The sequence below is a fragment of the Periplaneta americana genome, chromosome 9, assembly GCF_040183065.1.
Source record: "Periplaneta americana isolate PAMFEO1 chromosome 9, P.americana_PAMFEO1_priV1, whole genome shotgun sequence".
Classification (NCBI taxonomy): domain Eukaryota; kingdom Metazoa; phylum Arthropoda; class Insecta; order Blattodea; family Blattidae; genus Periplaneta; species Periplaneta americana.
This window is the reverse complement of record NC_091125.1, coordinates 44,271,873-44,286,298: the sequence shown is the minus strand read 5'-3', so window position 1 is coordinate 44,286,298 and position 14,426 is coordinate 44,271,873. Positions and strand designations below refer to the sequence as shown.

At 37.4% G+C, this 14,426-nt stretch overlaps 1 protein-coding gene across 1 annotated transcript in view; it reads left to right on the top strand.

The window, feature by feature from the left end:
- The window catches only part of LOC138705877 (uncharacterized), a 132,770-nt gene that overhangs the window by 61,402 nt on the left and 56,942 nt on the right, over positions 1-14,426 (top strand). The window contains exon 3 of the mRNA XM_069834589.1: positions 7,914-8,107. Coding sequence (XP_069690690.1) covers positions 7,914-8,107 — 194 coding nt within the window. The remainder of the gene's footprint in view (positions 1-7,913; positions 8,108-14,426) is intronic.

Here is a 14,426-nt window from a genome sequence, read left to right as displayed (position 1 = left end):
CCCTGGTGTTAAACCCCTCCATCGTGGACATCATACTCTTTTCTATTGACAGTATTGCAAGAGCAGTGAGACGATCCTGGGACATAGTGTTCCTTAAAAACCGTTTTTATGCGTTTCAAGCAAGGAAAACATCTTTCTGGCTCAGCAGTGGCCATTGGTGTTGTAAGCGAAATATTTAACAACTTCGTTACTTCACGGAATGGATCCTGTAAATTGTTGGAGACTATGTATTGTAACAATTGAACAGACATCTATATTTTGAAAGTCGGGTTTTCCGTATAGAACACCAAGTTGTGTCTTTAACACTCTTTTGTTCAATATTCTATAGGTGTTGACAGCAACTTCAAGTTCGCGTTCACGAAAATTATACGAAAAATTCCCCAACATTTTGCTGTTTAACAATTTTATTGCGTCTAGGTAGCTTAAAGACTGGAAACAGTGAGTAGTTTCCTGAATTATACAGTCACATACTTCCTTGGCTTCAATTTTCTGGGATTCTATTTTCCGTCGCTTGCTAGCTGATTCAGGAGGAACCTCACAGGCCTACAGGTAGATGGCAGCAGCAGTCTGATATTTGAATTACCAAATACATTGTAAATAGTTCCGAGTTCTTCCACAAACAAGCATTCTTTCGTTATGCTTTACTTTTGCAATCTCCAAGCCGTGTTTTGCTGAAGCTGACTACAGCACTTTCCCGCGTAAAAATAGCCAATCAGAGCAGTGATTTCAGCTTCGCATATGCGCATAAATGTCTACATTTTCATATGAAGTTCAGAGTAGCACAACGAACCCCCTGAGGCACCAAAGAGCGAAGAGCAAAAACTAAACACTCGATAATGCGTCATTAATATAACCACGGGAAATTGTTAAATGACAGATCAGATACTATGGTATTACAAATACATTATTTGAGCAAAAATTATCATTGTGCTGTAGCACTGTAGCACATAGGGATGGGCCGCCCCTGCATCATTCCTTCCAGTGCATCCTTCAGAAGGCAGTTTCTTCTTAACCAGTGACCCAGTTAATTCCTTTTCCTCTTCCTGATCAGTTTCAAGATCATTCTTTCTTCACCCACTCTTTCCAACACAGTTTCATTTCTTATTCTGTCTGTTCATTTCACATCCTCCATTCTTCTCCAAATCCAGATTTCAAATGCTTCTAGTCGCTTCTCTTCACTTCGTCGTAATGTCCATATTTCTGCTCCATACAATGCCACACTCCACACAAAGCACTTCACTAGTCTCTTCCTTAGTTCTTTTTCCAGAAGTCCGCAGATGCTCCTTTTTCTATTAAAAGCTTCCTTTGCCATTGCTATCCTTCTTTTGACTTCCTGGCAGCAGCTTATGTTACTAAAAGTACATCTCAAGTATTTGAAGTTATCCACTTGTTCCACTGCCCCATTTCGAATTTGCAAGGTTACCTTCTTTATTTTTCTTCCGATAACCATGGCCTTCATCTTATATGCATTTATCTTCATCCCATACTTCTCACAGCTGTCATTTAGTTCCAGTAGCATGTCCCTTAGTATCGTCTTCTCTTCTGCTAACAATGCCATTTTGTCAGTAAATCTCACGCACTTTATTCTTCTTCCTCCTACTATCATTCCTTCCATGTTCTGAAAACATTTCTTCACTAAATCCAAGTAGATGTTGGAGAGGGTAAGCGATAAAGGACATCTTTGTTGTACTCCTCTCCTTATTCCACGTCCCTTTAACATTTCTTCTCCTATCCTGACTTTGATTCATTGTTTCATATAAAGGTTACAGATTAGTCTCCTCTCTTTCCAGTTCATACCTTTATTCTTCAGAATCTCCATAAATTTATTCCAATCCACTCTGTCAAAAGCCTTTCTAGGTCCACAAATACTATATACACTTCTTTATTTTTCTCTAGGTATCTTTCATTGATTGTTCACAGCAATCCAATGGCTTCTCTGGTACCTTTTTCCTTCCTGAAGCCAAATTTCTCTTCCATCTTAGAATATAAACGTCAATTTAGTATTTGCAGGAGAATCTCCTACAAGTGTGATATCAGGCTGATGGTCCTGAACTCATTAAATTTTTTAGCATTTTTTTTTTCTTCCGTATTGGCAATAACACTGTCTTCATGAAATCTTCAAGACATTCGTCTTTGTCATATATTTCGTTACATAATGATAGAATTTCCTTCTTGTCTTCACCAAAGCATTTCACTGATTCAATGGGGATACCATCAGCAAGAACACATATACCCATAAGTCATTCTCGTAATGACATATTACACAACCACCAGACATAATAAAGTAGATGTATGACTTGATCCTTGCCACGATATATTATACATGATTAACTATCAAGTATTTTTTTAAACATCGAGTATACAACCACACCTACAAGTTGTGTATAATATTAGCATGAAACTACGAAAAATGATTGTAAAGATTAGATATAATAACAACATACAACATTATCATTATACACCTATAACTATAGTATATAATGTAACATAAGCTTCATTCATGTTTTTACAATTTTTAACTTTTAACTTTGTAATAATCGTAAACTTATATTCAAATATAACTTATGCATAATTAAAGTCACATTGACTCAATTATAGTGAATGTAACTCTTGACTCCATTACTGAATTAATATGAGTAGCTTAATATCAAAGACTGACATCTGACCTCAATCGAAATTTAGATAGCTGTGGTTTCTTATGCAATTTTTTATGCTCTTTCCAGTTATAGTGAAACCATATGCAGACTCTAACACTATATTTATAAAATAAATTGTGTTAAATATTATAAAGAACAATGTGAATTAAAAAATTGCCTCTCTGTAGATCAAAACTATGGAGACGACAGATGACCGTCTTTGATATTAAACTACTCATATTATGAATGTCAATATCCACATGAAGTAACAATCAATTATTCAGTCCAATACTGATATGCAACCACATGTCACTAGAACTCGGATTTTATGTAATTACATATTCTGTTCCTATATACACATATCAAAAAAAGTGTTGCATCATCTCTCTAAGTATCATTAGCATTCTCTTATATAGACTGCTTATGTTACGTGTAACACATCAGCCCCTTGGAACTGTCTGTAAGCATAAACACCTTACCTTTCGAAATCAAAACATCATCAAAGCTTAAGGAGAATATCAGTTGAAGTCGAACATTGGGAAGGAAGCATTACAGACTTGTTCTGATCACTGTGTGGATGTTACTCACTAACTGCTATGGCAAAAAGACAAATTCCAACATTTGACCGTGTCCGAATAGTCTCACTATGTTAGGAAGGACTGTCGCCAAGGGAAGTTATTAAACATATACATGTGAATCAAAACAATGTGTTACAGATGGAATCATTACAGAAATACAGTTACTGTTGAAGACTTGCCTCGCTTAGTTCATTCATGGGCTACAACTGCAGCCAATGATCGTTATCTGAGAATTTTCATTCAAAGAAATCACATGGCCGACGCTACAGATTTGAATAATGATTTCTTGCAGGCCACGGGGCATTGTGTAACTAACCAAACTGTAAAAAATAGATTGCATGATGCTGATTTTCATTCGAGACAACCATGGAGAACTCTGTTTTGTACACTTAGATCATGGAGTACGTTACAGATGGGCAATGAATCATACAGGATGGACTGTTGAGAACTGGTGCAAAGTGCTGTTCATTGATGAACCTCGCATAATGTCTTCTGCTTGATGATCATTGGCAACGTGTTTGGAGGGAATCAGGAAATGCTGCATGTCGAGACACACTGCACAAGCAACGAGGTGGAGGCTCAGTGATGTTTTGTTTACATGGGGTCACAGCACGCCTCTCCTGGTCAATGAGAACAACCTCAGTGCTCAAAAATACAGGAACGACATTCTCCGCCCTATAGTGTTACAATATCATCAACATTTCAGAGAAAACTTCGTCTTCATGGATGACAACTTCGTGATGCAGATATCATCCGACTGGAATGGCCAGCTTGTACTCCTAACATGAATCCTATTGAGCATGTCTGGGCTCATTTAAAACAAGTTGTTTTCGGACATCCTGTCCAACCATGAAATCGGCGAGATCTGTGCAGAATTGTTATTGTTAGAATGGAACAATTTGGATCAACAGTGGCTTAATGAACTGATGTATGGTATGCCAAGAAGAATCCAAGCATGTCTTAATGCAAGGGGATGAACTACTGAGTACTAAACTCATTGGACTGACTTGTTCAAGTTTACAGTGAGGGAATAAAGTTATGTTTTTGCTTACATTATGATCTGTTTTCCATTTAATGAGCAATATGCATTGCAGGTGTGTTCCATTTTCACATATCATTTCCAATTTTGTAACAAGAATATTGTACGTTTTAGTTCATGGGTGATGCAAAACTTTTTTTGATATGTGTATATATAGCTATAAGAAAAGCTAAAATGTCGGTGAATCACGCCTAAGACATCATTATTCCAAAGTTTCAAGTTACATTTTTACATATTTTGGTGCATAATAAATATTTGGACATATATTACATATTTTGAAGGATATTGCATATTTTGAAAGAATGCAAATACTAACTTATGGTTGTGAGGCCTGGACTTCAAGGGAAATTCCTGCGAAGAACAGCTGGCTGTACTAGATTAGACCACAAGAGGAACAAAGATGTTCTTCAAGAGCTTGGGATATCCTCTATTTTGGATTACATCTATAGTTACAGAACTAACTGGCAGCAACATGTTCACCACATGAAAAGGATTCGCATTCCTCGTCACATTTCTACCTACTGTCCAAGAGGGAAGAGAACACTAGCAAGACTTTTAGAAAGATGGCTTGAGACCATAACGGGCCATTAGGCCCAATACTTGGCAGGACGATGTTGACGATGATGATGATGAGAGAATACAAATAGAGAATGAGTGGAGAAAGAATAAAGCTGAAACTGATCAGGAAGAGAAAAAGGAATTGGTTGAGTCACTGACTGAGAAGAATCTGGCTGCTGAAGGATGCACTGGAAGGAATGGTGAATGGAGAAAGTTTGGGGCAGAAGAAGATATCAGATGGTTGAGTGTAAGAGAAGGCCCTACGTCCTTAACTCTGCCAGGTTAAATAAAGCCATTATTATTATTATTATTATTATTATTATTATATTTTGAAGAGGTGGAAAAATTCAAATACCTGGGAGCAACAGTAACAAATATAAATGATACTCGGGAGGAAATTAAACACACAATAAATATGGGGAATGCCTGTTATTACTTGGTTGAGAAGCTGTTATCATCCAGTCTGCTGTAAAAAAATCTGAAAGTTAGAATTTATAAAACAGTTATATTGCCGGTTCTTTATGATTGTGAAACTTGGACTCTCACTTTGAGAGAGGAACATAGGTTAAGGGTGTTTGAGAATAATGTGCTTAGGAAAATATTTGAGGCTAAGAGGGATGAAGTTACAGGAGAATGGAGAAAGTTACACAATACAGAACTGCACGCATTGTATTCCTCATCTGACATAATTAGGAACATTAAATCCAGACATTTGAGATGGGCAGGGCATGTAGCACGTATGGGCGAATCCAGAAATGCATATAGAGCGTTAGTTGGGAGACCGGAGGGAAAAAGACCTTTGGGGAGGCCAAGACGTAGATGGGAAGATAATATTAAAATTGATTTGAGGGAAATGGGATATAATGATAGAGACTGGATTAATCTTGCTCAGGATAGGAACCAATGGCGGGCTTATGTGAGGGCGGCAATGAACCTCCGGGTTCCTTAAAAGCCAATAAGTAAGTATTATTATTATTATTATTATTATTATTATTATTATTATTATTATTAAGATACATGGTTTGTATACGGAGACTAAGAGGTTGGTAGAAAATAGAAAAGATTGAAGAATACTAGGTTTGCAGTGAAAGACCTGTCCTTGGGCAGAACACTATGAATGAATCATGAAATAGACGCTAAATACCCAAATAGTCACTGTAGGATGCTATGACACTCCACCAACTTCCATAGTTTTCCATGACACATGTACATATTTTAATATGTTTGAATTAGTGCTTGAGGAACAAAATAGGTAATTACTTTAAAATCCCAGGTCTAGTTCTAACTTAGATTTCAGTATTTTATTGCTCTTGTTATATTAAGTAAAGTCATTTCCCTCAAGGGGACACCACCTTAATGAAGCACTGTCTGTGCAGGTAGGGGAGTTTGCGTGCTCTAATGATTATTTGGGCTATGCTGGATAGGGTCACCCATACCAGACAGACCAGATATGAAGAGCCAGACGAAGAGTGTCCTGCAACATCCTATCTTCCCAACTCCATTCTTTCCTTATTCTATTTTCCTATCCTTCCTATTTATAAGCCCAATCCCAAGGTGTGGTGCGACCCATGCTGAGAGGATGAATGGCACAGGGCAAATATGCCTTAAACGGGGCCTCTGGATACCAGGTGACCTCCAGAGTATCAGCCTTACCTGGGAAAGCGGGGCTGTACCCAGGTGGACTTTACACATCCCTAGCTACTCGTGGGACTATCCATGAACAATAAAGTAAAACCTTTTTCTGAGGACCACATCTGTGAGCCCTCAGCAACCACAACAACAACAACCATGGATAAACTTGAAAGTCCAACAAAAAAAGACCTTCTGGGGCCGAAAGAAAGAAAGTCCTAAAAACTAGACTTAAAGTGGAAGGGATTGCCGAGATCCTGCAAAATGGAAAAAAGGCAAGTCCAAGCCTCAACTTAAAATACATCAGGAGGGAAGGGTTGAGACAGCTAAAACGGGTGCCAAACATAGCCAGTCTGATGGATCTACTCCTCCTTCTTCAGGTATTACTAGAAAGATCAAACAAAGCGAAGGTACAGAAGAGGAAAGAGCTTTCACCTCAGCCAAGGAAACCTGCAGGGAATCACTAATAAGCTTTAAAATGGCAACTTTCCTTCCAGCAAATTCTCCGAAGGTCAGATTCTCCAAAAAGCAATAGTAGAGGCTTTTGAAAATCTCGGCGATGGAAGTTTTCCTTAATTTATGGGACCCTACAAGAAGAGGGGTGCTCTCATTCCCTCCTGCGCCAATGAGATCACCAAAAAGTGAGTGAAGGAAAAGATTCCTCATCTGAAACCATGGGAAGATGCCAAATTTGCTGTGGGACCAAGAGAAGAGATGTTATGAACAACTAAGGTGCTATTCAAGACTCCTGAAACATGATCAAGATGCCGAATTAGTAGACTTTTCGCAGCTGTCTTCATTGTATGGATTTCTCCATGACAGTTTCTTGTTCCTTGTCCAGTATGATGATAAATGAAAAACTGTTGACAAGTTCTACCTGCCGTAGCAACTAAATAATATAATTATGTAAAAATATTGAAACTTTAGAGTAAAAATTTAGAGCGACTACATTATTCTAGGGTTTGGAGACTACCAATGGAAAATGAGAGTAAACTGTGTACAAAGAAATTAATATACTCACAAATTGCTTTCAAAGCTAAAGGATCAGAATAAAAGCCTGAATGAGGGAGATTGGAAAATTATTAGTACCAAATCAGACTCATCAGGACAAACACTCGTCTGCTTGGTAGACGACTCAATTATCAAGTCAAGTCTTTTAAGACTTGGGCAACAGAGCCTTCTTGGGCCTTGGGAGAACCACATTAACTTGTGACCCTATCCAAACACGGCTTTAAAGGTCCTCCAAGTCAACCTTCAACATAAGAAGGCAGCTTCAGCTGCCTTCTGTAAACTCTTCAATGAAGAGAAAATTGACCTAGTTCTGACCCAGGAACCCTGGATTAACAGAGATCGAGTTTCAGGACTTAGAAAATGTCAAGGTATGTTGATATATTGCAGCAAGGACAGCCAAATTAGGACTTGTGTTCTTATTCACAATGGAATTCAATGCTTACTTCTGGAATTTTGTTCCAGTGATATCATCACAGTGAAAATCGACTGCCATGCTGAGGGAAGGAACAGAGGCCTTTATCTCCCTTATGATGTGCTAAACCCACCAACTAGGGAACTAGAACAGTTGTTGGCTCACTGTAACCAGAAAGGGATCAGACCATCTTTGGATGTGACACCAACTCTCATCACAAAATCTAAGGCAGTCAGTACAAGGGGTGAGTACTTTCTTGATTTCCTACTCTCAAACAATCTATACCGGTACATATTTAATGTCGGTAACAAGCCTACATTCACTGGCCGTGTTAGGCAGGAAGTTATTGATATTACGTTTTGTACTGAGTATATTAATACTCAGATTACCAATTGGAGGGTCTTGTATGAACTTTCACTTTCGGATCATAACTACTCGTACATATCATTTAATGTTAATGTAGCTTCCAGATATGGAGAGTAGCTGCGAATATATTGAAAAAAACAGTCGCAGACAGCCGATAAGGGGTGGTCCTCCAGCTTGGGGATTGGGCAAAGGGCTAACAACCCATCACCATTGTAGTAAAAATGAATTACTTGGTGTCATAGCAACATGTTTGTTTGTTGTACCAACCTGTATTGGTTTTCTGCTTATTAAAGCCTTAAATTCTAAAAAGGTGTTTTCTTAATAAGCAGAAAGTATAAAATAATAAAGTAACTATGGATAAATTATTACGTCCTATAAGATTTGATGTAGAGGTAAATACTAATGCCGCATGTGGTCGATTATATCAGTTTTGTCGAATTCCTTCTGGTGTAACGAATAGGGTAGCATGTTTCCAAAGAGCTATTGGCGCTATTATTGAATCAGAAAATCTAAAGGACACATTTTCGTACTTAGACTATGTAAAAATATGTGGACGTACTCAGGAAGAACATGATATTAATTTACAATGTTTTCTCAAAGCAGCAGAGAAATTTCAACTCACACTAAATGAGAATAAATCTGTCTTCTCTACTAGACGTATCAATTTATTAGGCTATACAAGTGAGAATAAAATTATCAAGCCAGATGCTGAACGACTTCGGCCTCTGTTAAATTTACCTCAACCTGGTGACAGCCACACTTTACGACGTGTGGTGGGAATGTTTGCACATTATTCAAGGTGGATACCCAAATGCTGCACTTTCTTTTAAAAGTATAAAACAAGAAGATGCAGGTTCAGTTGTAACTTCTATTGACGAAGACTCCCCATTTACAGCCGAAACGAATGCCTCTGATTTTGCTATTGGAGCGACTTTGTCACAGTCAGGAAGACCGGTTGCTTTCTTCTCTAAAACTCTTTCTAAAACCGATCAGAGGCACTCCGCTGTCGAAAAGGAAGCCTATGCTATTGTTGAAGCCTTGCATAAATGGAAACACTACCTCATTATTTTAAGCTGATAACCGATCAGAAATCAGTTATTTTCATGATTAATAATAATACAAAGAACAAGATAAAGAATGAGAAGATTAAGGGATGGCAACTTGAACTGTGGTGCTATAAATATAATATGATATAGTATGGAGAAAGTTACACAACGCAGAACTGCACGCATTGTATTCTTCACCTGACATAATTAGGAACATTAAATCCAGATGTTTGAGATGGGCAGGGCATATAGCACGTATGGGCGAATCCAGAAATGCATATAGAGTGTTAGTTGGAAGGCCGGAAGGTAAAAGACCTTTGGGGAGGCCGAGACGTAGGTGGGAAGATAATATTAATATGGATTTGAGGGAGGTGGGATATGATGATAGAGACTGGATTAATCTTGCACAGGATAGGGACCGATGGCGGGTTTATGTAAGGGTAGCAATGAACCTGCTGTTTCCTTAAAGGCCATTTGTAAGTAACTAAGTAAGGAATTTGATCGATACCTGGAGACTTGTACTTTTTCAGATTTTCTATCGCGATTTCGACTTCAGAAAGTGTGGGTTCTGGTATAAATGGCTCAGCAGTTTGTATTTCAATTTCGTCCCGGTCATTTCTATTTGGCGTATGTACATTTAGTAGTTGCCCAAAATAGTTTTTCCATCTGTTCAGGATTGAATGAGAGTCTGCAAGCAAGTCACCATTCTCATCCTTGATCACGTTTACCCTTGCCTGATATCCGTTTTTAAATTCCTTTACGCCCTCATATAAATCTTGAATGTTTTTTATTCTTACTATTTGTTTCTACCTCATTCAGTTTTTCCTTCAAGTAATCTCTCTTTTTATTTCTAAGTGTACGACTTGCTTCCTATCTTTCATTGAAATAATTATCTCTATTCTCCTCAACGGATCCCTTAAGAATTTCAATTTTGCCTGTTTCCTTCTTTCTACTACCATGCAACAATCTTCATCAAACCACGATTTCTTTTTCTTAGTTTCATAATAACCTATGCTCTGTTCAGCTGCAATTTTGATATTATCTCTGGTATTTTCCCACAAGCTATTAACATCTAACTCTTTCTCAACTTCGTCAGAACTTCCTAAAGTGGCAAACCTATTCGAAATTTCGACCGGATAATGTTGCTTAGTTTCCTCGTACTTTAATTTCAGAATATTGAATTTACTAATATTAACTTGTTGCTCTACTCGCTTGGCTACTGATAGTCTTTCTCTTAATTCTCCAATTACAGTACGATTATTTAGTCCTGACAGTCGCCGACAATGTGCGCCTGGGTCAGAGGAGTCCATTATGTTACTCCAAGGGGTGTTCAGGTTAGTCAGTCGCTTGCATTCAGAGCGATCGGATGTCACACATGCGGTAGAGCGTTGTTTTTCCAGTACAGTTAAGCTGTACTGCATTTCTTTACTGACGGCTCGCTGCTATCTCTACTTCAGAACTCTCCCCACTACTATTACTTCCCCTCTTTCGCGTCGCTGAGCTGTCAGGACTAAATCGGTCTGTACCAAATAACGGTCCGAATTACAGTCTGCCCCCCTGAAAGTTCGAATCTTTACTATACTAGTATGTCTTAGTTTATCTATCAAGATGTGATCTGTTTGGTTGTGTGTCAATCCATCTGGAGAAGTCCAAGTATATTTATGTATATCCTTATGGGGGAATGTTGTACTTTTGACAATTAAATTTTTTGATGTGGCAAAGTTGACTAATCTAATTCCATTGTCATTACTAGTTGCGTGTATAATAATAATAATAATAATAATAATAATAGTAATAATAGTAATAATAATACTGTATCTATACATTTAGCTACTTTATGTAAGTTCGTGCAATATTGATGTATCTATTTCAACCATATGCAGCAAACCCATGCTTAATCAAACTTCATTTACGGAAACCCAGCTTAACCGAAATAGTGGAGTGAAAATACATACCGTATTTTTTGAACCATAACACGTACTTTTTTATTAAAAAAATACTATCTAAAATAGAACTTTGTCTTATGTTCCGATCTGCAAATGTATGCCAATGAGATAACTACTGCCTTATTCTCACCTCCACAGCAAGGCTATAAAAAAGGGGTGAATACCCCTTAATTAATACAGTTTATGTAGTTTTTGTTATAATTACTCTCCACCCAGTGTTGCTAAGTCAGCGATTTTAGAGCGTTTTTGGACAACGATTTGCTACAGATTTTGGCTGTCATTTACTAGCTAGAAATCTTTTTTTTTTTTTGTTAATTTTAGTATGCGTACATTGTTATTTAAAAGTTACTTTAAGATAATTAAATTTAAATATTACCAGTCAATATTCCTATAGAATTAAAAACAACTTGCTTCACATAGGAAATAGTCCTAAAAATCATGTTCAATCGAATCAGTTTTTTTTTTACATTAAATATTACCTCATTTTTAATATTCACATTTGGTTTTAAGAACAGCCACACATGCACGAGGCATTCTGTTTATTAATTTACGAAGCTACTCCTAATTCTGTTCTGCTCTATCTGCAGTATGTTGCAGAATTGCTTAGAACTTGTTATTTGTACTTTCGAATGTCCTTGTCGACTTTATTCCTCAGCGGTTCCATCAGGATGCAGTCGGGAGTTTGGGGTGATTACACTACGTTTTCAAGCAAATTGTGCATTTATTTGGATGTTGCGTTGTTAGCAAAAAAGCGAGACCAATGTTTAGGGTTATTGTCTTGTTGCAAGATATCCTTTCCAACTAGTCGCAAGGCGAACTATAATGCATTTCTCTGCAAAATCTCGTATTTCTTATTCATAATCAAACCGTTCTTAACAAGATCTCCCTCAAATTCTGTAGATTCTAGGAAAACATCTTCAGTTCCAAACAACTCGTATTTGGATTCGTCAGTGAAAAAATACCTTTTTCAATATGTATGAATCCAATAGTTATTTTTCTTAGCCTATGTGCCGCTCTTATTATTTACTCCTCTTAAATACTGCCTTTAACAGCTATACGCCCATTCAAGTTGGCTTCTGAAAAGTGCCTTTTAATTTATTGTTGGTTTTTAAATTTTATTTTGGTAGGTTATTTTACGACGCTTTACCAACATCTAATGTTATTTAGCGTCTGAATGTGATGGTGATAATGACGGTGAAATGAGTCCGGGGTCCAGCACCGAAAATTACCCAACATTTGCTCATATTGTGTTGAGGGAAAACCTGGAAAAAACCTCAACCAGGTAACTTGCCCCGACCGGGAATTGAACCCGGGCCACCTGGTTTCGCGGCCAGACGCGCTAACCGTTACTCCACAGGTGTGGACTATTGTTGGTAATTGGTCTATTACTTATTTCCATTGGGATATTTTATACCCACCATTTAATAGACTTATGCCCCTGTATTTTAACAGTGTTTGCGGTTTCACTTTTCTGGATTAGCTGTACAATAAGTAGATTTCGATCTACGTGTGCACATATGTCTTAGGTAGGTACTTTATCTTTGGCGTAGGCCTATACGAATAAAGGTGGTATTTTCAGGAGTTAAGAAAAATATTGCATTAATGTATGTAATAAAATTATAACACTGCGTCTGGAAGACTTACACAACTGTTGCATGCAAATTTATAACTTTTAACTAAGAGTTCATATACGTGCATAAAATCGACTAACGTCGTGTAGGGTTCGTTAGCCGAGCGGTTCAAGGCGCACAATATATCGTGCCTAAGATCGCAAGTTTGCGTCCCGGCCACTGCAGTCAATTGAGCCTGTGGTAAAGGCTGGGGAGGGCTCATGTAAAACAATCAGTATAACTGTACACATGGAAGCTGATGGGGTTTCAGTTGACTGCAGTTGAAATGATTTTGCTCCTTTTTAAGGAAAGAAAAAATACAAAAGAAAACAATATAAACATTTTAAAATTGTTTTAAATCATTTAAAATTATTCTAAATTATTTATGTTAAGCGCAGTGTTATATAAAATTGAAAAATAACAACATAATTAATAAATAATAGATCATTTTTGTCTACAATAATAAGGTTGTAGTCCACACCTGTGGAGTAACGGCTAGCGCGTCTAGCCGCGAAACCAAGTGGCCCGGATTCGATTCCCGGTCGGGGCAAGTTACCTGGTTGAGGTTTTTTCCGGGGCTTTCCCTCAACCCAATATGAGCAAATGCTGGGTAACTTTCGGTGTTGGACCCCGGACTCATTTCACCGGCATTATCACCTTCATCTCATTCAAACGCTAAATAACCTAAGGTGTTGATAAAGCGTCGTAAAATAAGCTACTAAAATAAAAAAAAATAAGGTTGTAGGCTACATGTACACCACAGGATGCAAAGTGATAATGCCGAGTACTCCGATCCTTGTACATTTTCGGTTAGTTTGTTTTAAACCAGACGAATCTTCGATCATTATTGTTATCATTAGGAGGCGACATGCAAATTGGTTCTTCTACAATAGTTAATATTCTCTGATATATGGTTTGCCTGTTATGCTTCGTTAAACGACTGCTAAAAACATAATTTTTCAAGCGGCGCTATTTTTCTATTGCATAAGTAGAGGTATCTAGCCTAGTTCAAGGAAACTTCTTATTTATTTGTGCTTAATTAAAGAAGTAGCGATGTTGTAAAACATATGGAGTGCTCATAGATTGTTACCATGAAAGTGGTAAAGAAAGCCACAATAGCACCAAGCTCTGTGCCTCTTGTCTGTGTCGAGTAGAAGTCACTTTATCTCCTAAATGTTTACTCATTTTAAATTTGATTGATTTTATCTAAATAAATTTAATTGGCACATTTTTAGTTTTGACAAAAGTATGCAATTTATTCGGAACAAATTTGTGCTTTCTGGAAATGTTTCATGGACATATTCAGTCCTAACTAGGTGGCGGAAATTTTCACTGAGTTTTATGAAAAGTTGGTCGGTTGTAATAATAAGTTAAAGAACCTTGGAGAACAAACTATTTCCCGTGTCGAAATGCACCTCCCAGTTTCTAACGTGTTTGCTTTATCGCGCAGTTCCGTTTGTTTATTCCAAGTAAGGACACAGCACGAGGATCTCAAGATGCATTGAGACTTGTCTTTATGGCACAGTAAAACTTCTTTGTTTGTTATATGTCTATACATATATTTGTTTTAAATCTACATTTTTACACATTTGAAC